Source organism: Pinus tabuliformis, chromosome Q, assembly GCF_031772625.1.
Source record: "Pinus tabuliformis cultivar Carrire ecotype Pingquan chromosome Q, CPIR1, whole genome shotgun sequence".
NCBI lineage: Eukaryota > Viridiplantae > Streptophyta > Pinopsida > Pinales > Pinaceae > Pinus > Pinus tabuliformis.
In genome coordinates, this window is record NC_142296.1 from 222,899,291 (window position 1) to 222,925,025 (window position 25,735).

The 25,735-nt window shown below is 41.0% G+C and overlaps 1 protein-coding gene across 1 annotated transcript in view; it reads right to left on the reverse strand.

Annotated features, from left to right (window-relative positions):
* Nucleotides 1-25,735, reverse strand: part of LOC149219001 (uricase / urate oxidase / nodulin 35) — a 253,195-nt gene that overhangs the window by 71,833 nt on the left and 155,627 nt on the right. Inside the window, exons 4-5 of the mRNA XM_089384215.1 lie at nt 1,720-1,829; nt 1,490-1,581 (exon numbers count right to left, since the gene is read on the reverse strand). Of these exons, the coding sequence (XP_089240341.1) occupies nt 1,490-1,581; nt 1,720-1,829 (202 nt within the window). The remainder of the gene's footprint in view (nt 1-1,489; nt 1,582-1,719; nt 1,830-25,735) is intronic.

A 25,735-nucleotide genomic window follows, 5' to 3' on the forward strand; every position in this document is an offset into this window, starting at 1 on the left:
ATTACATAAAAGCCATTTCTCCACAAGGATCCTTAAACCCAAGAAGCCTCTTGTCAAGAAATATTCTCAAACCCTAGGCTTAAGTATCCTCTTAGCCCTATCTCTTAGCCCTTCCTAGAGAGCCCATCATCTTGCTTCTTAAGCAAGTAAGCCACATAATTAAGTCTCTCTTGCGAATAGGCTCTAGAAATCACCCTCTATCCATTCATTGATCTACTCATTCTTGTGATTCCTCTTATACCGGGTCTCCTCCCATCGGTGAAAGTCCGTAAAGAGTAGGGAGTCTTAGCTGAGGTGACAGTGGGCTATCGCTTCGTCGTTGCCCCTTGGCCTAGTAGTTTCTCTATAGGATCCCCTCCCAGGACCCCCAATAGTTTGAGTAGTAACCAGGCCGACTTGTTCCTCTTGGTAGGCCGACTTGTCATCCTTTTGAAGGCCAACTTGTTGTAGCATGGTGACAAAGACTTGGAGGGTCTTTGACTCTAATTTTGACTCAAATAAATTCTTTACAATATATAACATGCCCAAAAGGGTCTTTCATACATGACAATGACTCTTTATGACTTGTTGACTCAAAGACAAGCCCTAGAAGCACTCAATAGGTGCATGACCTATAAATCAAATAACCTTGAGCATGAAAACCATGCCTCAAGAATGATAATAATAATTTTATTTTTCTCTTTACATCAAATACAAAAAATCATGATTACATATGTCATTATGAAGACTGAACCTAGTTACATATTTCAACAACTTATATGTATATGGAATGTGGAAAAGCATCTAACGATGTTGGCCTAATATTTCAGAGAAACAATGGGTTCTCTCCATCAGATCCTGAGTTACATATATCTGGGAAAGATCCATTTTCAGATTGGTCATATATTTGTCATCAAAGAAATGGTCAAAGTGAATAGTAAGGGACTGGCAAGAGTAAAAGGGGCAGGGACCACATGACATGTGAAGACGTGCATTATTAAGAGAGGAATTTGAAGCACTTCACTTGGATTATAGGAACTTGATAAAAATATTTGATGTAAACTCTATGTATTCTACTGAAATATTTTATTGAAGTGTACTTTCACATTCACATTGTAGCTTCATGTATTGAGATTTTGGGCGTAGTAATGTTTGGTCTTTGATATGAATAGCATTAATGAGTTCATGCGTTCTTCTCTGAATCTCTGTAAATAATTGAAGTTAATGAGTTATGGAACTCTTATTCTATACTTGATGTCTATTTGGATAATTTTATGATTAGAAGAACATTATGATTTGTTCTTTGGGTAATTTGAGATCAGATTAAAGCATGTTAAATAATAATAATAACGTCATAGACCCTTCTTAATTCGACTTCAAAATACCTAACGAAAATGGTCAAGTGCCAACCAAACAGGCAGAAGTGCATTCAAACGTATTAGTTACAATTTACAACCAACATCATATAATGTAGATAGGTATTCACTAAGATATATTCTATGGAACTAACCTCCATTTCGCAGAAACCTCAGTGGCTAATATCCGTTCCTTTGTTTCAGGCAACATGGTGTATTTGTCTCGAATGAACCCTTCAAACCCTGACTGGTAGGAATTCAAGCATCACAAGTTTATGTTAAAGATTTCAAAGAACTATAATTCTAATTTAGAAGAAATTGTGTCATTATATTAGTGGTTTTCTATACATATTTCATTATAAGTTATCAAATCATAAAATTATACCTGTGTTGTCTTCAACAAAGCCAACCCTTCTACTCCAGATGTCACTTTCACATCTCCAGCTTTGTTTATGTTTATCTCTACTGTATGCTTTTCTGTTCCAAGCTTAAAACCTGCAAGTTCCAAATTCAAGGAATTTGCATTGATTAGGTGAATTAAATTGAATTACACCCTAATACGATGCAATTCATTGTTTCAGAAATATTGATATAGTCATAATTTCTAAAACCAGCAAGTTCCAAATTCAAGGAATTTGCATTGATTAGATGAATTAAATTGAATTTCACACCAATACGATTTTGTTCGTTATTTCAAAAATATGATATATTAGAATTTCTATCTTATAGAAATACATTTCCTTTTGTCAGTTGGGTTTAGCCCTGGTGGTCGTGTGAAAGGAGTGTTGTCCTCCCTGCCCACGATCAATTACCGGAAGTGACGAGTTGAGATTTTAATGAGCATAGAGCATATTGTTGTATTGGCCTTGAGCCATGAGTATCTGGTTTACCTTGGGTACCATCCTTGGAATGAGGGGAAGTGCCCAGTGGGTTTCCCTAGGATATGTATTTCACAGGAAAACAAAAGAGTACATTCCCTTCTAAAAAAACAAAAGAAATTGGTTAAGCATTTTAGAAAGGAAAACATACGTTAAATGGTGATAGTGATGACAAGCCTTCGCAAAAGCAACTTGTTATCACTCAAACTCTCGTTAGGTGAAGAAAGTCCTAACCACAAATCACAAGAGCCTACAGGTACTACAGGCAAGCTACCCATGGTCACCATAGTAGCATTTCCCCACACTTCGGACTAAGGAAATAAACTACCTTAGCCTAGGAGGGAATCCCTGATTGTTAACGAGGCTAAATCATTGAGTGTGGAGTGCAAGTATGAATTAGCTTGAATTGATTGGCACAATTATTCCAAGAAGTCAATCCTGAACTTTAGAGATGTTGCAAAGATGTGACTTGGAGATTTATAAAATGATTTATCTGATCATCAAAAGTACACCAAATGTGCATTCCAGAATTATTTCTTTCCCAAAAATTTACCATGTCAAAGCAAAAATTTCCATGCGGTTAATCACCCAAGATAAGTGCTGGAAAAATTGTGGTTATGACACATTATGAATGGTAATTCTGGCCGGTTTTGCTTGAAAGCTTATTCCAACTAATGACATTGTAACATATGCTGAAACAAATATGGTCTTAAGTTTCTAATATACCAGCAAAACAACATTACAAAGAGACAAGTGAGTTCAGACTTTACCTCAAATGATGGGAACATTGTTTGTGAGAATGCTATATGAAATATCCTTTAACTGCTTGATGCCATTTTTTGCCCAGAAAAAATGTGAAAGTATGATTAAACATCAAAGATCATTCATCGTGTATTTTAGATTCCTGTTTGTAAATTTTTCTTGACTCAATTTGATGAGTTTCAGTTTCAATAAATTTAGTCACAGTTTAATGTTCATTTATTGTTCATCCATAAATGCATTTAAATTTGAACTTATAAATGAAAACACATTAAGTCATTTACTTCAAATATTGAGTGGAAACTTGGAAAGAAAACACATTAAATGATAGATATTTTGGGTAATGCCACTGGAAAAACCCCGAAGGAATGTTAAATGGAATTATAGGAGGAAGAGTTCAGCTAAATTAGCAGGTGCACTAAATTTGGCAGAGGGACCCACAAGTGGGACCAAGGCACAAATTTACCTTTTTAATTATTCCTTGACGTAGGAAAATTTAAATTTTTCAATAGTCAAGAATTGGAGTGATCTTTGCCGTCCAGGGAGACTTAATCTCAGCCCTTCGAGGGACTGGTGGGCCCAGGTCGACTTCTAAGAGGGAAAGAGGGTGCAAACTTGGTCATTATGCACTAGAGAGCTTGCTGTTCTGCTCAACAAAAGAGAAGGGGTTTTTGTTCAGTGCTTAGGGCTTCAGATCAGTGCAAATAGAGGGAGAAAGAGAGGTTGATTCAGCTTCAAATCATTTCCAGCCAATGCAGACTTCAGCCAGGGGCCAAATTTAGTGTGCAGAAGGGTCGTACAGGCCAGTACGAGTTCATACAGTGCGCAGAAGGGAAGCCAAGTTTGTGAGAAGTGCATAGATCGCCTGCGCAGACGATTAGCCAAGGTTACTTGGGAGTGGGAGCGAAAACAGGAGCGGGAGCGACATTTTCAGAAGCTCCCGGTTTGGGAGCGAAACCCGGAGCGTTTTTTATATATATATATTATATTTTGATGCAAATATGTCAACAAAAGCATGTAGAATGATGAATTAGATATAAAAAACATAGATTGAACCATATAACAACAATCATCTAGAAGTTATAATCTTCATCAACCACGTCCACAAGTTAATAACATACAACATATTCAGTCTCATGAATCATGATTCATTAATCTTAAAGTTTCGAGCTTTCAAAATTCAATATATAACATTTATCATTATTGATCACCAAAGTTGTACTTGTAAGCTAAGTGTAAACATTACAACAAATAATATCTAATATGAAATGAAATGTTATAAAATGAAATGAAATGAAACAACTTTCACGAAGCATCATATTCATAATTTATTACCAACGTTTATATTGCCAACTTCAAACTTCAAACTTAAATTTCATATATTGTTTACAAAAAATATCATAATAAATATGAAAGGGTCAACAGTTATAAAAACTACTAGAAACTAGAAAAGACAAGTAAATCTATTATCTATTGCTAATACTTGGGCCTCTTGCCATTGCGAGAAATGTCTAATTTTTTAGTCTTGTTGGAAAATCAAGATCTTTGTCATTAATATCACCCTCATTAACATAAGATATAAAAAACTTAGCATGTCAAGTCAAGATTTTGTTCAAGTGATGGTTACATTTTTAGTAGGGTCATGATAGAGGAGTTCGACAACCAATGTCACTAACATCAAGGTACATAGAGGGAATGGTGCTCTTCATTAAATACGAGTTCCATACCCTAATATATGACAAAATCCAATGGAAACATTGCAATCCCCCCAATCTTGAAATGCTGAAAAACTGATAAGTCTGTTGGATTTTGAATGAGATTTAAAATTCTACTTTCTCCATATGAAATCCAATGAGGTCAGAACCACTCTCAAACACCCTGAGTCATTTTATGGTAATGTTAAAAATTTAAGTAAAAGGATGAAAATAAAGATTAAGGAGAATTTAACATTACCATGAATTGCGTCCCCGCTAAAAACTTATTTATTTCTTTGAAAAAAAATTGCATTTGGAATGTTACTACAAAAAAGAAATTCCAAAAAAGGCTAGGGAGCGAAAATTTCGCTCCCATGCAAGAGCGATTTCGGGAGCGCACTACTTGGTCGCTCTTGAGTCGCTCCCAAAGGGAGCGCAATTCAGGAGCAGGTTCGAGGCGAGGGAGCCGCTCCTCCGCAACCCTGCGATTAGCTAAATAAAGGGAAGTTTTCCCTCACACTTGTAATCATTTTTCTAAAGACGTTGCTGAGCATAATAAGAAGAACACCAAATTTGCAGGTTTTCCCTACTTGGGGTTTCCTAGGTAAATTTGTTGTGTACCATTTTATGGTGTGTTTGTCTTCATTTGTTCCTTATTTTTGTTGCATGCTAGTTAGTAAACTCAATATATTTGTGGGTTAAGTTAAAGTTTAGTTTTCAACTCTTTGCTTAGTATAATTCACATATTAGATTGTTGAGTTTTAAGAAAACTAACACGGTATCAAGGCCACATCTCTGTGTGAAGACCAACACTCGTGTTTCAACCTCAGGAACAGATTTAAGGCATCGAAGGAAGGTGTAGTACAACTAAAGCGATACGATAGGGTTTCTAGCAGTGCAACCAAGGGTTTTGATCCACAAAGCACAGTTTTTACGAGTCAGACCAGCACGCTAGGGTTTCTGAAGAATTTGACCGACATAATGTCTTACCAGCTCTTGAGACCACAACACAATTTGGAGGAAGCAGCAAATTTCTGCTCATGGAAGGAGAGGATTATTGTGGTGCTAGAGGAACGAGGTGTGGAGTTTGTGGAGAACCCACCAGCCACACCAACTGACCCCCAGCAGTTGGCTCAACATAACAAGAATGATGCTAGAGCGAGAAGGATCATTCTTGAGGAAGTCAAAGATCACATCGTACCACATATTTTCGGCAAGAAGACTGCCAAAGAAATGTGGAAACTATTTTGAACCTATACCAGGGCTCAAGTGAGGCTTAAAAACTCGTGCTCAAGGACAAACTTAGAAATATCTATATGGGCATGTTTGAGCCCATAATCTCTTATCTCACCACATTCACCTAGGTGAAGGACAAGTTGGATTGTGTGAGGGAGACAGTTCTTGAAGCAGACATGGTGAGTCTTGCACTATTAGGGCTTCACAAATCATCGGATAACTTCCAAGACGCAATGAACGGCAGAGAAAAGCTTCCAGACTGGGAGTGGTTGTGGGGTGACTGTGTTTAGGAGGAGATTCAAAGGCAAGCTAGATTTGGAGCTCGTGTTAAGCATGAGGACGAGGAAAACTTTGCCCTAGCTAGAAAAGGGGGCAAGGCCAAAGGCATGAAGAGCGCAGGAGGGGTCGAGTCCAACTCCAAAGGCAAGAAAGAAAAGAAGGATCTCAGCAAGATAAAATGCTTCCAATGCCATCAGTTTGGACACTATGTGTAATACGTCTAACCCATAAATATATGAGAATACAAATATACCCAGAAATAACAAGATCGATCCAATAATATAACATGAAAATTCTTCTTTATTGATCAAAACCCTTACGATAGAAGTAACACCATACAATCACTCCTTAAGGAAGGAGAACACTCCACAAGCCATATGCTTGTCCATACAATAATTCTTGACATATCTCAATGAGACATATCTCAATGAGGAGTCTCTAGCCTCTATATAGGCCTCATACATACAATACTATGGATCATTACCATGGTTCTCTCAATACCATATATCTAATACCATGGGTTTACCAATTAACTATGGCCCATCCCATTATTACGTTATTCCCTTGGGTACCTTCCTCTGTACCCCATACTATCCCCCCTAGGTATACTACACTATGCCACTTAGTGTCCTCAAAGGAAGAAGGGGTACAAGAAGGACCAAGTAGCATCATCGGCAGAGGTGGACGAGTGTAGTTCCAAGTTTGAGAAGGAGTTCTCGCTCATAGCTTGCAGGGCAAGCTCAATAGCCAAAAACATATGGTACATTAATAGTGGAGCATCCAACCATATGACTGGAAACAAGGAATATTCCAGCCAATTGATCAAGGACATGCAGTTTCACATTAAGCTAGGAGATGATGGCAAGTACTTGGCCAAGGGCATGATACTATCAAATTTGAGAGGGAGTCTTGTAACCCTCTTCATCTCAAGGATATCGTATATGTTCCAGGTCTTAAGAAGAGCCTTGTTTCAACTTCAGTGCTAGAGGGCAAGGGTTATGAGATTATCTTCAGCAGAGGAAAGGCTTTCCTCAAGCTCTTAAATTCTAGAGCCATGAAGCATATTGAAGTGAAGGTGAAGAACCTCTACAGGCAACAATTTGAGACAGGGAGGGCCTTGAGTAGCATGGAGGGTCGTGAGCAGGGTCGAGACCTTAGGGAGCTATGGCATAGGCATAAGGGCCATTTACACCATAGAGCGTTGAAAATCCTCCGGGAGACGGCCACAGGAATTCCACAATGCAACACAAACCGGCATGATGTGTGCAAGGGTTGTGTTGTCACTCACTGCAAAATGTGTTTTCAGCTAACCAAAGTGCAAAAGAGCAGAAAATTTTGTAGCCATCTTCCAAGCCACAGAAGCACTCAAAGCTAAATCGGACCCTCTCCATTGGAAAGTTGTTAAAATTGGCAACTAGGGCCAAACTCCATGTGGGTCATCTTATTTATGGCAGTTGATATTTTTCTGGGATTCCTCTCGTCGAGAGGTGTAGGATTGATCTAAAAATCATTCGATTCCGACATGTATTTATAGAGATATGAATTTATTTGTATTTGCTTTACAATTTGTCAAGGTCGGCCAGCAACTAAATGTGTGGCACACATCCTCAACAACTCATATAAATACAAGTTACCTTGAGGCATTATTCACTCATCTCATCTCTCACATTCTTCTCTCTCTCCTTGGTTGATTGGGTACACACAAGGAGTAGCTCTCACGTGGGAAGAAGGAGGACGCAGAAGGACGCAGAAAGGAGGACGCAAAACTATTTGACTACATTGACCGAGTTTGACTAGGGCTGCAGAAGGTCTCTTTGACCAGCATTGACCAACGTGGACTTTCTAGGACTGCAATATTGGTGTGGCTATCTCTCCTAGGTAGGCCGCAGATTTTGGGATGCAAACCGAGCCAGTCTGACCTCAAGTTTGACCAATGTTGACTGCCCTAATTGCTGGCAGTATGTTGACTTTTGTTGACTTCATTTGATTGAGTTTTTCGGACTGTTTTTGGGCTGCCTCTTCTTGCTGTTGGAGGCCGAGTTGACTGGGATATTGACCAAGCTGATTGGAGGTCAATTCTATCTTGTTTGACCAGCTTTGACTTTACTGGTTAGGGTTTGTTGCTGCTGTCATAAAATTACAGATTTATATATTTGTACTATTTCTCTCTGCACTGAACTATTGAAGATTATAGAAGAATTGATCAAAGGGTTCCCCACATTGGGGTTTGTCCCTGGCTAGCCGCCACATCTGGTGTCTCTTGTCTTGGTCTGTTTTCTGTCGATCTATTTATGTTCTATCATCATTTTACTTTATGTTAATGTGATTGCTAAACAATGAATGACATTGGGCTAATAAGAAGAAATTGAAGTAAATTGCACTAAGCATAGAACATACCATAACTTAACATGGTATCAGAGCTGAGGTGAAGACAAAGCCCAAGCAAGAGCAATAGCAAGAGCAATCACTGAAGACTGCTGGAACAATTCTTAAGACTTCATGGGTTCCTCATCACACTTCCTCGCCGAAGACAAACTCCGTGAGAAGTCTGACTATCACAGATGGAAGATGTCTCTCGATCTGACATTGGAAGAGCAGGAAGTGTTGGACTATGTGAGAGGCAGAATTGTTGAGCCTCCATCAAATGCACTGGTTGCTGCAAGGAACAAGTGGACCAGGAGTGAAGTCAAAGCAAAGAAGATCATTCGGGACTCTATCGACAAGCGCCTGGTGGCCTACGTTTCCGAGCTAAATACCTCCAAGGAAATCTATGATAGACTGGTAAGCTTGTTTAAAGTTAGTGATGCAAATCAAGTTTTGTTCCTTAAGAATAAGCTGAAGGAAATTAAGAAGGGAAAAGATGAGAATATGCAAGCCTACTTCTTAAGGATCACCGAGATCAAGAATGATCTCCTATCGATTGGGGAAGTCATTACTGACAAGGAACTGACCATCACAACTCTTGGAGGGCTCCCATCCGAATGGTATGTATTTAGAACCACTCTTCTCAACAATAATGTAATTCCAGGATTTGAGGAATTGATGGTGAGATGCATTCAAGAAAAGACAAGGATGGAAGAGCAGGAAATGCTTGCATTTAAAGGCAACCCCACTGCTTTCTCCTCTCATGCTAAAAGGAGAAATAATTCCGGGTCTAAATCTAAAGGAAAGGCCGGATCGAAAGGTGGAAGGAAAGGAAGATGTTTCGTTTGCAACAAAAGTGTCCACTATGTGAGGGAGTGTCCTAATAGAAAGGACACATCTCACGATGATGATCAAAATCACTCCCAAGGCAATTCCAACCACAATCAAAGGAATGGTAGGTTCAATGGCAAAGGAAAGAGGAATGCCGGAAAACAAGGAAGTGGTCAACCCTCCAAGAAGGCAAGCAACTCCAAGTATGAATCTAATGTTGTCAACAATAAGCAAGATGAATATTATCTAATATCGGCTCTCTCTACTACATCTCCTCCGGACTCGTTGGGAAATTGGCTTATTGATAGTGGTGCCTCAAGGCACTTCACTGGTTACAAGGAAGCTCTCTCTAATCTGTTAGAAAAGGAGACCAAACTGGAAATTATTCTTGGAGACAACTCCACCTATCTCGTGAATGGCGTAGGGAATGTTACTCTTCAATTGAATCAAAGTAACATAATTCATTTGCAAGAAGTCCTATATGTACATGATCTCAAGAAGAACCTGATATCCATTTCAGCAATGGAAGGCAAAGGCTACAAGGTGGCCTTCATCGATGGCAAGGTACGTGTATGGAAAAAGAATTTTAAAGATGCTTTCACTCTTGGGTTTCGGGTTGACTCTCTATATCAAGTCAGAGGAAGTCGGTTGGGAGTCATGTCTTGCAACACAACCCTTTAGTCTGAACTATGGCACCAGAGGTTTTCCCACCTTCACTATAAGGCTCTACATGATGTGAGACAAATGGTGACTGGTATGCCCGAGTTTAAAGTGGAGCGAGAAGGTATATGTCCAGGGTATGACGAAGGAAAACTCAAAAGGGGACCATTCCCCTCAAGCCCTAGCAAGACCTCTGACCAATGTTACTTGGGAGCGGGAGCGGGAGCGGGAGCGAAAACGGGAGCGGGAGCGACCATTTTCAGAAGTTCCCCGGTTTGGGAGCGAATCCCGGAGCGATTTTTTAAAATATATATATTTTTATATTTTTTAATTTTTGATACATATATGTCAACAAAAACATGTAGAATGATGAATTAGATATAAAAAACATAAAAAAGCATAGATTGAACCATATAACAACAATCATCTAGAAGTTATAATCTTCATCAACCACGTCCGCAAGTTAGTACATAGTAACATACAACATATTGAGTCTCATGATTCATCAATCTTAAAGTTTCAAGCTTTCAAAATTCAATATATAACATTTATCATCATTGATCACCAAAGTTGTACTTGTAAGCTAAGTGTAACATTACAACAAATAATATCTAACATGAAATGAAATGTTATAAAATGAAATGAAATGAAACAATTTTCAACTTTCATGAAACATCATATTCATAATTCATTACTAATGAGTTATAATTGCCAACTTCAAACTTAAATTGTCATATATTGTTTAAAAAAAATATCATAATAAATATGAAAGAGTCAATAGTTATAAAAGCTACTAGAAACTAGAAAAGAGAAGTAAATCTATTATCTATTTCTTATGCTTGGGCCTCTTGCCACCACGAGAAACGTCTAATTTTTTAGTCTTGTTGCAAAATCAGGATCTTTGTCATTAATATCACCCTCCAAGCATTAATATCCAGAGGTATCTTTGTCATTACCTTTGTATCTGTATAGGGATCTTTGTCATTAATATCACCCTCTAAGCATTAACATAAGATAGAAAAAGCATAGCATGTCAAGTCAAGATTTTGTTTGAGTGATGCGTACATTTTTAGAAGGGTCATGATAGAGGAGTTCGACAATCAATGTCACTAACATCAAGGTACATAGAGGGATTGGTACTCTTGATTAAATATGAGTTCCATACCCTAATACATGACAAAATTCAATGGAAACATTACAATCCCCCAATCCTGAAATCCTGAAAAACTGATAAGTCTGCTGGATTTTGAATGAAATCTAAAATTCTACTTTCTCCATATGAAATCCAATGAGGACGAAACCACTCTCAAACATCCTGAGTCATTTCATGGTAATGTTAAAAATTTAAGTAAAAGGATGAAAATGAAAATTAAAGAAAATGTCACTTTTACTTTAAGAATTTAACATTACCATGAATAGCATATCAATACTAGGGCCTAGACTTGATCATTAAGTTGCCCCACTCAAAAACTATTTGTTTCTTTCAAAAAAAATTGCATTTCGAACATTACTACAAAAAAAAATGCAAAAAAGGCAAAACGCTCCCGAAAAGGCAGGGAGCGAAATTTTTTTTAGGGAGCGCGCTCCCGAAATCGCTCCCTTTTCGGGAGCGCGCTCCCGACCCGCTCCCGAGTCGCTCCCGCCCGCCCGGAGCGCGGATCGGGAGCGGGGGGGGCGCTCCCCCGCAACACTGCCTCTGACATATTGCAGTTGGTTAACTCTGACATATCTGGTATGATGCCTCTGAACTCTTTGGGAGGATATTTATATTACCCCACTTTTACAAATGATTATTCTCGCAAGACTTGGATATACTTCTTGAAAAAGAAGGATAAAGTTTTCTCCTGGTTCCATCACTTCAAAACCTTGATCGAGAATCAAACTAAGAAGAAGATCAAAAGATCTTAAGGACTGATAATGAGACCGAGTATGAATCCAATGAGTTCCATGACTTTTGCAAAGAAGCTGGCATTAAGAGGGAGACCACAACACCATACACTCCTGAGCATAATGGTGTGGCAGAAAGGAAAAACTGTACGATTTTGGAAGTTGTTCGTTCCATGCTCCATGATCAAAGGCTTCCAAATTTTCTATGGGCCGAAGCTGCGAACACCGTCGTATATGTTCAAAACTGATGCCCTCATCAAGCTTTGGATTCCAAGACTCCAGAAGAGATGTTCACTGGTAAGAAACCTAATGTATCTCATTTTATAATTTTTGGAAGTCCTGTATATTTTCATGTGCCGAAAGAGAAAAGGAATAAATTGGGTGCATCTGGAAAGAAGGGAATCTTCGTGGGCTATAGCGAAAATACTAAGGGCTATAGAATCTATGTGGCTGGTCAAAGGGAAGTCGAGATTAGCCATGATGTCACCTTTGACGAAGATATGGCTCTTAGCAAAGTTGACAATCTTCCTATACTAAGGAAAACTAGAGAAGCTGACACCAGGAAACTGGAGGAAAAGAAAGATGAGATGAAGCCCGAAGAGGAAGAACTTATGGACCCTATTGATCCCCCTCCACAAGAGCCTTCCTCTTCTAGGAAGCGACCCTCATGGCTTAGGGGGACACTTGATGATGCCGAAGGACACATTGCACCCAGAGGAACTTTCCGTGAAAGTAAGAAGCCGGCCAAGTATCAGGGATACTTGACCATTATGAGCACGATCATTCAAAATGAGCCCTTATCGTTCACAGAAGCCGTGAAGCATCAAGTATGGAAGGATGCTATGACTGAGGAATACGAGTCCATCATGAAGAACGATGTCTGGGATGTGGTCCCCAGACCCCAAGACAAAACAGTTGTCACTTCAAAATGGCTTTACAAGATAAAGCATGGAGTTGATGGAAGTGTTGAAAAGTATAAGGCTCGTTTTGTCGCTCGTGGCTTCTCTCAAAAGGAAGTTATAGATTATGACGAGATATTTGCACCTATTGCCCAATACACCATCATCCACTCAATCATAGCCCTTGCTGATTTGCAAGGATGGAACCTACATCAGATGGATGTCAAGACCGCGTTCTTGCATGGTTCGATCAAAGAGGAAGTCTATGTGAAACAACCCGAGGGATTTGAGATTCGTGATCGGGAATCTCACGTGTGAAGGTTGAAGAAAGCCCTCTATGGGCTGAAGCAAGCACCCTGAGCTTGGTATGAGAGGATCGATAGCTACTTGATGAAGCTGGGATTCACTAGGAGTGAAGCCGATCCAAACCTTTACTTTAAGGTTGAAGATGATAAGCCTCTCATACTGGTGTTGTATGTTGACGACCTCTTTCTGACAGGTGCAGACCCTCTCATTCACAAATGTAAGAGGGAGTTGGCTTCCGAGTTTGAGATGAAGGACCTAGGACTGATGCACTATTTCCTAGGGTTGGAAGTATGGCAGAAGCCAGGGGAGATTTTCCTATCTCAAGGAAAATATGTGGTGAAGATATTGGAGAGATTCGGTATAGTGGACTACAAGCCCGTGACTACCCTGATGAAGCTTGACTTCAAGAAGTTAAGCGGTAGTGCTGCCAGACCTGTTTTGGGAAATGCTACCGAGTATCATCAACTCATGGGAGCATTGATGTTCTTGGTGAACTCTCGTCCGGATATATGTTTTGCAGTCAACACGTTGAGCCAACATATGGTTGAGCCTCACTACTCACATTGGATTGGTGCCAAGAATTTGTTGAGATATCTTCGTGGCACAATCACTCATGGGTTGAGATACACTACCGGAGATGTGAGACTACATGGATATACCGATGTTGATTGGGTAGGCAGTGTGGTGGACCGAAAGAGCACTTTCGGGTGTTGTTTCTCTTTGGGATCTGCCTCGTTATCCTGGATGAGCAGGAAGCAGAAGTCAGTGGCTTTGAGCACCGCTGAGACAGAGTACATTGCTGCGAGTATGGCCTCTTATGAGTTTATCTGGTTGCAGAAGCTCTTCAGTGAGTTTTTGGGATATACATTGGATACTACCATGATCCTGTGTGACAACTAGAGTGGGATTCGTTTATCAGAGAATCCCGTATTTCATGATCTCTCCAAACATATTGATATCAGGTACCACTTTATCCAGGATATGGTATGTGAGGAGCAATAAGGCTCCATCATATCGGTACAAATGAGCAAGTCGCCGACATTCTGATGAAGCCCCTGGGAAAGGTCAAATTCTTGACTTTCCAAGAACGACTTGGAGTCGTTGAGAGACCCTCTTTTGAGGGTCCTATATGATGCATGCATTGAGCTCTGGGAGCTCTAGGGGCTTGGGGTACTTCTTGGAGTGACAAGCGACCATAGGGCGACTCACCCTCCCATAGTGGTGCATTGTGTACAGGGTGAATGGTTTAGCCTTCCCCTGTGATACCCCATGGCGACTTATGGACAGGATGAGTGGTTCTCCTGTCGAGGCATCCTACCCATGCAGTCTGGGATTCATGGGAAGTACCTCTCATTTGGCCAATGAGTAGGGAAATGGGGTTAGGGACCATAGTAGTACTATTGATGGACGCATCGTTGTATCTACCGTACTCCCTATGCTAGGATGACCTCCATTGATCTGGGATCAATTGGAACTGACTTCGGATCAGTAAGAGTGATATAGCTCACTCTCTTTTGGCACTGATCTGGGATCAATAAGAGTGGTATGACACGCTCTCTGAGACTGACCTCGGGTCAGTAGAGGATGGTATGATACATCCTCGATCATTTCTTCTTCTTCATAGTTTAGTAGAGCAGAGTCGAGCAGTGCACGACAGTGCATTTGATGGCAGAGATAGTACCAATGGTCCGATGGATTAGCAGATGGAGTTCTCCCTAGTTGAGAGGGAGTGTTAAAATTGGCAACTAGGACCAAACTCGATGTGGGTCATCTTATTTATGGCAGCTGATATTTTTCTTCGATTCCTCTCGTGGGGAGGTGTAGGATTAATCTAACGATCATCCGATTCCGACATGTATTTAAGGAGATATGAATTTATTTGTATTTACTTGACAATTTGTCAAGATCGGCCAGCAACTACATGTGTGGCGCACATCCTCAACAACTCATATAAATATAAGTTACCTTGAGGCATTATTCACTCATCTCATCTCTCACATTCTTGTCTCTCTCCTTGGTTGATTGGGTACACACAAGGAGCAACTCTCACGTGGGAAGGAGGAGGACGCAAAAAGGAGGAGACAAAACTGTTTGACTGCGTTGACCAAGTTTGACTAGGGCTGCAGAAGGTCTCTTTGACTAGCGTTGACCAGTGTGGACTTTCTAGGACTGTGGTTTTGGTGTGGCTATCTCTCCTAGGCAAGCCGCAGATTTTGGCATGCAAACCGAGGCAATCTGACCTCAGGTTTGACCAGCGTTGACTGCCCTAATTGTTGCAGTAGGTTGACTTTTGTTGACTTCATTTGACTGACTTTTTGGATTGTTTTTGGGCTGCCTCTTCTTGTTGTTGGAGGCCGAGTTGACTGGGATGTTGACCAAGCTAATTGGGGGTCAATTCTATCTTGTTTGACTAGCTTTGACTTTGCTGGTTAGGGTTTGTTGCTGCTGTCATAAAATCACTGATTTGTATATTTGTACTATTTCTCTCTCTGCTGCCTATTGAAGATTATAGAAGAATTGACCAAAGGGTTTCCCCACATTGGGGTTTGATTTGTACTATTTCTCTCTCTGCTGAACTATTGAAGATTATAGAAGATTTGATCAAAGGGTTTCCCCACATTGGGGTTTGTCCCTGGCTAGCCGCCACATCTGGTGTCTCTTGTCTTGGCTTGTTTTCTGTCGATCTATTTATGTTCTATCAACATTTTACTTTATGTTAATGTGATTGCTAAACAGTGAATGACATTGGGCTACTAAGAAGAAATTGAAGTAAATTGCACTAAGCATAGAACATACCATAACTAAACAAAAGTGCTCTGAACAAGTTTTCCAATAGTATGTCGAAGTCCAAAAATGGACTTCTAGATCAAAAGATATGGCCTATTGAAGTTGAGCGTTTTGTCACCTTTGAAAGGAAGATAGAAGAGCATATCGGAGGTCTCGACACATCGGCTATCGCAATATCAGAGGATTGGGCAGTATGGCACATCAACGATCGCAATATCGGAGGTCCGAGGTGAATCGGCGATCGCAACAGCACAAGACATGTCGCAAATCAGCAATCGACGATCTTCAAGTGACCACTATAAAGGAATTGCGGGAAAAAAATGGCAATAGTGTAAACTGTCGGGGGATGCCTAGAAGCATTTAACAAGGGATTTTAGTTGCAAAACCAGAAGAAGGTGGGCCTTTTCTCTCTCCTCTAGAGGGCCACGTGGCTGAATATCATTGGTCTCGATAAAGCCATGTGGCGTCTTACGTCATCATGACGTGGCAGTACGGTGGACATGTGGCATGCAAATTCGGCATTTTCAGGGGTCATAAGGCGCCAAAACAGGGTGACACGTGTCACCACTCTCACAAGGTGACATGTGGCCAAGGATGACGTCATCCCGCAAATCAGTGATAAGAGGATGAGGAAAATCGTTGTATCAAGTTTAAACCTCCAATTTAAAGACTCTGATTGAAAGGCTCTGATACAAGGGTTGGCACGCGATCATAAGAGTCAAAGAACTAAGGGCTAAGCACCATGTGTGATCAGCGATCGGCGATCGCAAACAGTGTGCTATCGGCATTTTATAGAGGAGCATATCGGGGTTTCTTCCGATATGCATATCGAGGAAACAACCGATCGTGGGCCTGAAGCGAGGTAGACAAGTGGCATAACGCGGTCGCATGAATATGTGTGCTTTATGTATCAAAATCAATGGTTGGGTGGAAAGTCAATCAAAGCTTTTATAAAGCGGAGAAAGATTGTTAAAGGTTTTTATGTGTTAAAGCTTTCGCGTTGGCCCTCCCTTATCCTCTTTCCAAGTTGGCCAAACCACGTCGCATGTCGCAAGTTTTGGGAAGGTACAACCAAAGCAAGAATACAAAATTCCTGATCATCGAGTTGCGATATTTCAAATGGGCCCAGGCGCATAAGTGTGGTCTCATGTGTTACACATGGGAACCATTAGTGATATAATGATTCGAAGAATCAGCCCCCGTCCCAGCTAAAGGGCTTTTAGCTCCTGAAGGCTTAGGCCTTGAGTCCCCACGCATCTATCATATAGTTTCCACCTAAGCCCCGATGCTAAGGCAGAAGAGCCCAATCAAAGATCGACGTTCGAAGTTTTATAAAGCCTGTTCAATTTAATGTTCCCGAACTGCCTGAGCCCAGATACACTTGTATGATTGTTTCACAGGGCAAGACTGAGTTCCATTCGCTTAATAAAGAATGTAAGAGGGGACAGATGAGTTGGCTGCTATGTTTAGAATCTGTTATGACCATCATGGGTGATCGCTCCCAGCTCTTGTAAGTAAATAATTAAAGCGGTTACGACCGAAAGCGATAGGAAACTGGTCAAGAGAGTATAAGGCATAACATGGCCTGATCAAGGGTGATCACAGGAACAGCAGGGAGATATTTTCCTCGATCATCTTTCGCTTTTCTTTATTTCTATTTATTTTGTATTTCTGTGTATTTTCAAGAAAGGAATCAAATCCTTTGTAATCATTTAGGCAACAGAGTTATCACACACCGAGACAGCTAGTCGATCAGACAGCTGGCCCTTGGCTGAGATATTTTGTCACTGATATTCAAAGCTCCCCCTCTCCTTATAAATAGGGGGAAGAAACACTTAATAGAGGTTCCGAAATTCTGCACCCGAGTGGTCCAAATTCTGTGATTCCACTTTTGGTTCTAATTGCCTGTTCATAAGGGACTTGAGTGATGCATTGCTAAATGTAAATGGATTGGTGATTTGGACTCTTCAAGGATTAATGAAACTATTTTGTTGATTCCTATCAGAGCAATGAGCAGTATGTTTTCCTCTTTGTATTTCAATTCATGTATGTTTCTCTTCTACTGAAATTGTGTAATGAAGTTGTCAGTTTCTCTCTCTCATGGTTATATGTATGTTGTTGAGTAGTAATAGTCCTTGTGTTAATTAAAGATTTACTTATGTACCTTTATGAGCACATATTTACTTATGTTGATCAGTGACAAGTGTGTCCATGAGGTATAGAGTATGAAACCTTAATTCACACTCCACAATTCCTATCATTCCACCTCTTCAGTGTTCCATCCTTCTGCCGAAATATTGTTGCTTAGGATTTTGTATTGTTCCCAACCCTATGCATAGAATTCCTTCCTTTCTCTCCTCCTCTTCATTTTACTACAACTCCAATATTAAGCTGCCTATTGTTGTGTGTCGGCCACCAGAACCAGATATTTCTCTCTAAGAGATCAGCCCGATTTACCCCCTGAGTATTGAGATCTATGTATTGGCTTGATTTTACCTTGATGAAGGACTATTGAACCAAACCCCCTTCATTATCTTTTTCCAACTAAGTGACAATTAGAGTGCAACAGGAAGCCCTATTGATAATATTCAAATGCACTCCCTCTCTTAAGATGTCCTAAGCACTGGTCTACAATCAACCCAAAGGCTATCTCTAGGAAACTTTCATATCTCCTGAAGCACTTGTGCTATAGGTGTTAGAAAAAGCAACAACATCTTTCTGGCGTCGTTGTTGGGGAACGAATCAAAATATTTTTCCCTCGGTATGACAAATCTTTACATTCTCTTTGTCAAGTGAGCAAGGGAAGTGTGGGTTGAAGATCTATCACCTTGGCGACTCCACTGTCTGAATTCATTATAAACACCTTGGCAACTCCACTATTTCAATCTTATGGCAAACATCCTGGCGACTCCACTCTCTATATCTTTATTTGATCATCCTGGCTTTCAGAGGCCTCATACTCGCTCTGATGCTAAACAACTGAAAATTTCCCCTACCTTTGAACTTGAGATCACTCACCTAAAGGGGCTTTCAAAATGGCCATTCCTACATTCTTGGCCAAAAAATTTGCCCCACTGGATATTTATTCTATTGTTGGTTATCCCAATCATGTCCCTTCATTTCATGAATGGAATACCTATTTGCCTAGATTCAGTGGAAACACAAATAGAAGGCTTGACCAGCACCTTAAGGATTTTCATGAATGCATGGAACAACAAGGTATTGTTCTTGAAGATGTACAAATGAAATTGTTCGTGTATTCTTTAGACAAGGATGCTAGAGTTTGGTATAGAACAATACCTCATGGCAGCGTATCTTCCTTAAAGAGCTTTCGCATAGCATTCAATCATTATTGCAAAGGATTATATCCACCGAATGCTCTGTTTGAAGATTGTTGTGCATATTTCAATGATGAAAATATTTCTGAGGTTAATGACCCTGCTAAAGATGTTTGTGAGACTCCATTCCAAGAAGATATCTACTCACATCAAGAAGCATTGCCCAGCGATCAAGAAAGCAAAGAAGGAAACATCATCGAGCTGCAAATAAACCCTCAGAGATCTTATTCAACCGAATTTGACGATTCTCTTTCTTATGATGTGTATAACTCCGATGGAGAGTCGAGCGATGCAGGAATACAACAATCCCAGTCACGAGAAGCTGCGTCGAAAGAGGAGGCTCATCAGGAGGTTAATAAAGAGGCTCCAGTTTGCGACTCACGTACTTTAAATGGAGAACAAGTTCAAGAACCTCCCTCGATCTATGATGCATATGATTCAGAGGAGGATAAGACTGTTCCAAATGTTCAAACAGAGTTGGTTACCAACAAGTGGGGAGAAGGCTCCCAGTAACAAATTTTTCAAGAAGAGCCCAAAGTTGAAGGACCAAGCAGTGTCTGTGGCTGCCTGTTGCAGAAATATTCTTGTCAGGAATCCTCAGTAGATTCTCCACTCTATGACTCCTACAGTTCAAAAAACGAAGATTCTATTGCAGATTTCCAAGAGGGTTGGCCCATAGGGAAATGGGTAACAAAAGATCAGCAACAAGTTCTTCTTGAAAAACCTAAAGTTGAGGAGTTGAACAGTGTTTGTGGCTGCCCTGACCAAGAAGATATTGGTCAGCAAACTTTTCATAAAAATGAGGCAGTTGTAATTTCCTCTCGTCAGTTCTATGACCCTGTAGTTGACTACATGACAACATTCTTAGGTCAGCAATAGAGGTTGTTTCTAGAGCATGTATCAGGTTTTTTGTTTGAAGATTTTTCATGGTGCATGCTTGTTTCGTTTTTTAAATTTCAGCAGCATGGAGGCATTAGGTCCAGCACCCAAATGTGGACCTAGTACCATTGGAGGGTTGACCTCACTTAGGTGAATTGATGCCTTATACATAAGTAGGAGTTGTACATAAATAAGCTCACTAGCTAAGCATTTAATTTCCAGTTGTTAGAATTTATATTTCTGCATTTCAGTTTGATGAGGAAAGGACTCCCCGCAAATAAAACTCCATGGAGGTTTTCTGGTTTTATCAATTCATTATATTTTTTACTCCATGCCCAATGTTGAAGGCTACTAGTCTGCAGGTTCTCAGGACCTTGTCAACAAGGCACTATCCCTAGTTGGAGCCAATGTTGTCACTCACTGCAAAATGTGTTTTCAGTTCTCCAAAGTGCAAAAGAGCAGAAATGTTTGCAGCCATCTTCCAAGCCACAAAAGCACTCAAATCTAAATCGGACCCTCTCCATTGGAAAGTGCTCTAAACAAGCTTTCCAACGGTATGTGGAAGTCCAAAAATGGACTTCTAGATAAGAAGATATGGCCTATTGAAGTTGAGGGTTTTGTCACCTTTGAAAGGAAGAAAGAAGAGCATATCAGAGGTCTCGGCACATCAGCGATCGCAATATCGGAGGATAAGGCAGTATGGCACATCGTCGATCGCAATATTGGATGTCCGGTGTGAATCGACAATCGCAACAAAATCAGCAATCGGTGATCTTAAAGTGACCACTATAAAGGAATTGCGAAAAAAAATTGTCGATAGTGTAAACTGTCAAGGGATGCCCAGAAGCATTTAACAAAGGATTTTAGTTGCAAAACCAGAAAAGGTGGGCCTTTTCTCTCTCCTCTAGAGGTCCACGTGGTTGAATATCATTGGTCCCGATTAAGCCATGAGGTGTCTTACATCATCATCACGTGGCAGTACGATGAACACGTGGCATGCAAATTCGGCATTTTCATGGGTCATAAGGGGCCAAAACAAGTTGACACGTGTCACCACTCACAAGGTAACACATGGCAAAGGATGATGTCATCTCATAGATCAACGATCGGAGGATGAGAAAAATCGTTGTATCAAGTTTAAACCTACGATGTAAAAACTCCGATTGAAGGGCTCCAATACAGGGGCTGGCACATGGTCATAAGGAGTAAAAGAACCAAGGGCTAAGCAAAGAGGGTGATCGGCGATCGACAATCGCAAACAGTGCGCTACCAGCATTTTATAGAGGAGCATATCGGGGTTTCTTCCGATATGCATATCGGGGAAACACCCAATATCGTGGGCCCAAAGCAAGGTGGGCAATTGGCATAAGGCGGGTCGCATGAATATGTGTGCTTTATGTATCAAAATCAATGGTTGGGCGGAAATTCAATTGAAGCTTTTATAAAGCAGAGAAAGATTGTTAAAGGTTTTTCTATTAAAGCTTTCGAGTTGGCCCACCCTTATCCTCTTTCCACATGGGCCAAACCACGTCGCACGTCGCATGTCACAAGTTTTGGGAGGGTACAACCAAAGCAAGAATAGGAAATTCCTGATCGCCGAGTTGCGATATTTCAAATGGGCCTAGGCGCATAAGTGTGCAGTCCCATGTGTTACACATGGGGACCATCAGTGATATAATGTTTCGAAGAATCGGCCCCCATCCCAACTAAAGGGCTTTTAGCTCCTGAAGGCTTAGGCCTTGAGTCCTCAGGCCTCTATCATATGGTTACCACCTAAGTCTCGGGCCTAAGGCAAAACAGGCCAATCAGAGATCGTCGTTCACAGTTTTATAAAGCCTATTCAATTTAAAGTTCCCGAACTGCCTGAGCCCCGATACACTCGTATGATTGTTTCACAGGGCAAGACTGAGTTCCAGTGGCTTGATAAAGAATGTAAGAGGGGACGGATGAGTTAGCAGTTGTGTTCAGAATCTGTTATGACCATCATGGGTGATCGCTCACGGCTCCTATAAGTAAAGAATTAAAGCGGTTGAGACCGAAAGCGACAGGAAACCGGCCGAGAGAGTATAAGGCATAACGTGGCCTGATCAAGGGAGATCACAAGAACGACAGGGAGATATTTTCCTCAGTCATCTTTCAATTTTCTTTATTTCTATTTCTTCTGTATTTTTGTGTATTTTCAAGAAAGGAATCAAATCCTTTGTAATCATTTAAGCAACAGAGCTATCACACACCAAGACAGCTAGTCGATTAGACAGCTGGCCCTTCGCTAAGATATTTTGTAACTAATATTCAAAGCTCCCCCTCTCCTTAGAAATAGGGGGAAGAAACACTTAATAGAGGTTCTAGAATTCCGCACTCGAGGGGTCCAAATTATGTGATTCCACTTTCGGTTCTAATTTCTTGAGCGATGCATTGCTGAATGTAAATGGACTGGTTATTTGGACTCTTCAAGGATTAATGAAACTATTTTGTTGATTCCTATCAGAGCAATGAGCAGTATGTTTTCCTCTTTGTATTTCATTTCATGTATGTTTCTCTTCTTCTGAAATTGTGTAATGAAGTTGTCAGTTTCTCTATTTCATGGTTCTATGTATGTTGTTGAGTAGTAATAGTCCTTGTGTTGCCTATTGTTGTGTGTCAACCACCAGAACCAGACATTTCTCTCTAAGAGATCAGCCTGATTTACCCCCTGAGCATTTAGATCCATGTATTGGCTTGAGTTTACCTTGATGAAAGACTATTGAACCAAGCCCCCTTCTTTATCTTTTTCCAACTAAGTGACAATTGGAGCGCAGCAGAAACCCTACTGTTAATATTCAAATGCACTCCTCTCTTAAGATGTCCTAGGCATTGGTATACAATCAACCCAAAGGCTGTCTCTAGGAAGCTTTATATCTCCTAAAGCACTTATGCTACAGGTTCTAGAAAAATCAACAACAGGCTACACACTTCCAAGTATTCCAAGACGTCCTTCCCAACAGTGAAAATTGAGCCAATGGTATCTTGGACTTGGTGCATTCAAACACCTGTTGTCCATTCTCTTCTCCATCTCTCATGGGATACAAGTACTACGTCACCTTCATTGATGACCATTCGAGGAAGACATGGATCTTCTTCATGAAGAAGAAAGATGAGGAGTTCTCGAAGGTTCTGGAGTTCAAAGCATTGTTGGAGAACCCAACAAGAAAAAAGTTCAAAGCGTTGAGATCAGATATTGGTGGGGAGTACATCTCCAATGCCTTCAAGGATTTGTGTGCCAAGGAGGGCATCAAGAGGGAGCTCACCACACCCTATAACCCTCAGTAGAACGGGGTGGCAGAGCGCAAGAATCGGAGTATTGTTGGAGTGGCCAAGGCCATGTTGCCTGACCAGGGACTGCCATTATTTCTTTGGACAAAGGTGTGTAACATTGTAGTCTTTCTGCAAAACAGGAGTCCACATAAGGTGCTTGGACGAGTTACACCAGAGGAGTCGTTCACCTCCAAGAAGCCGAAAGTTTCTCACTTTTAGATTTTTGGCGGTTTGGTTTACTGCCATGTGCCTTCAAAGAGTCGGATGAAGCTAGAGCCTACAGTAGAAAAGGTGTTTTTGTGGGCTACAGTGAGGCGTCCAAGGCATACAGAGTGTACATACCAGCACTAAGGAAGATAATTGTTAGGTGTGATATCCAGTTTGAGGAAAGCGCTCTCTAGAAGTCCTTGGAGCGTGAACAGGCTACAGCACAAGTGAAGGAGCTCCAGGCTCCTAAGCAAGAGGCCTAGCCAACTCCTCAAACCACGTCACACCCAATTGTTGGGCAAGTCGTACAATAGTCAGATTAGGAGTCAGTGTAGGAGCAAGAGGATAGAAAAGAGCGAGAAGGGCCCACTACAGTAGTGACACTTAGCATAGGCAGAAGAAATTCGAGGAGGGCTAATCAGTTGATTCAAGAGGTTTGGGACAAGGTTGGGGCACCCAGCTCTACATTCAAGCAGAGTAAACAACCACAAAGATACGCAGGTTATATGGCATTGATCACTGTGGATTTAGACTCAGAGCCTTCTAGTTACAAGGAGACAGCCTCTTAGCAGGTTTGGCGTGACGCTATGGTGGAGTATTCTTCCATCATATAGAACGACGTTTGGGAGATTGTGCCAAGGCTAGAGGGCAAATCTGTGATTGGATCCCCACGGAGCTTACGGAAGCGTGGAGAAGTACAAAGCTAGATTCATAGCCAAAGTGTTATCTCAAGTGAAGGGCATTGACTATGATGAGACTTTTGCACCCGTGGCTCGCTAATCGTCCATTAGGACCATTATAACACTTGCAGCACAGATGGGGTGGAAGATCCACCAAATAGATGTGAAGACAGCCTTCCTTAATAGTGTGGTTGAGGAAGAGATCTACATTGAGCAGCCAAAGGGGATTGAGGCACATAGCAGGGAAACACATATGTGTAGGCTCAAGAGGGTTCTATATGGGCTCAAGCAGGTCCTGTGAGCATGGTACTCTCGCATTAACAGCTATCTTTTGGGATTGGACTTCACCAAGAGTGAAGTTGACCCTAACTTATACTAGATTATGGTTGGGGGAAGCCTCTCATTCTTGTGTTGTATGTAGACAGCCTCATACTTACAAGGGACGAGAAGCTCATAAGTGACTGCAAGAAGGATCTTGCAGCAGAGTTTGACATGAAAGATAGGGCCTATGCACTATTTCCTTGGGTTGGAGGTTTGGCAGGGTGATGGACAGATTTTCTTGGGTCAGCGCAAGTACACTCTAGAGATTCTCAAGAGGTTTCGCATGCAGGGATTGCAAGCCCATGGCCACGCCTCTGGTGACAAACTAGAGGAAGGTAGAAGCTAGCAGAGCAGAGCGAGTTGATGCCACACTTTGCAGACAGTTAATTGGGTCGCTAATGTATCTTGCGAACACACAACCTAACAATTTCTATGCAGTGAACTAGTTGATCCAGTTTATGGTTTAACCTACTAGAGTGCACTAGGTTGTTGCCAAACATATCCACAAGTACCTTGGAGGCACAGTGGATTATGGGTTGTTGTATAGACAGGTGATGGGTGGTGCAAATGGAAGAATTGAAAGAACACGGCAAAGCATGAAGATTAAGGAGGAGGAAGAAGAATTCGATTAGATGGTAGCATAAAAGAAAGAAGTTTGCTTACCTCAGCCGGAAAGAGGGAGCTTTGATTGGTTCGATTCAGGAACACAATGATTGGGTTGACAATACTTATGTTGTTAAAGATACTACTAATAATTGGGAGCTGATATGATTTCTTGGAAGAGCATGAAGCAGAATTCAGTTGCAATATGAAGAAAGATGTGAAGGCTTGTGCAAATCAGCTATGAAGAACTCTGACTCCATATGGCATTTGATGACACGTTGGATTCGATATGAAAATTGTCAGAAAACCAGGACGGTCGAAGCTCATTATGATGTGATGCAGATAGAAGTCGAGAAGTTGCAAATAGATCTCCACGAAAGGTCAAGTAGTCGATGCTTTGATGAATATTTTTGAGACAAGCTTAGGCTTGTGGTTATTTCTCCATGTTTGAGAGGGAGTGAGTATCTCCTCCCTGGTTGAGAGGGAGTGAGTGTGAAAA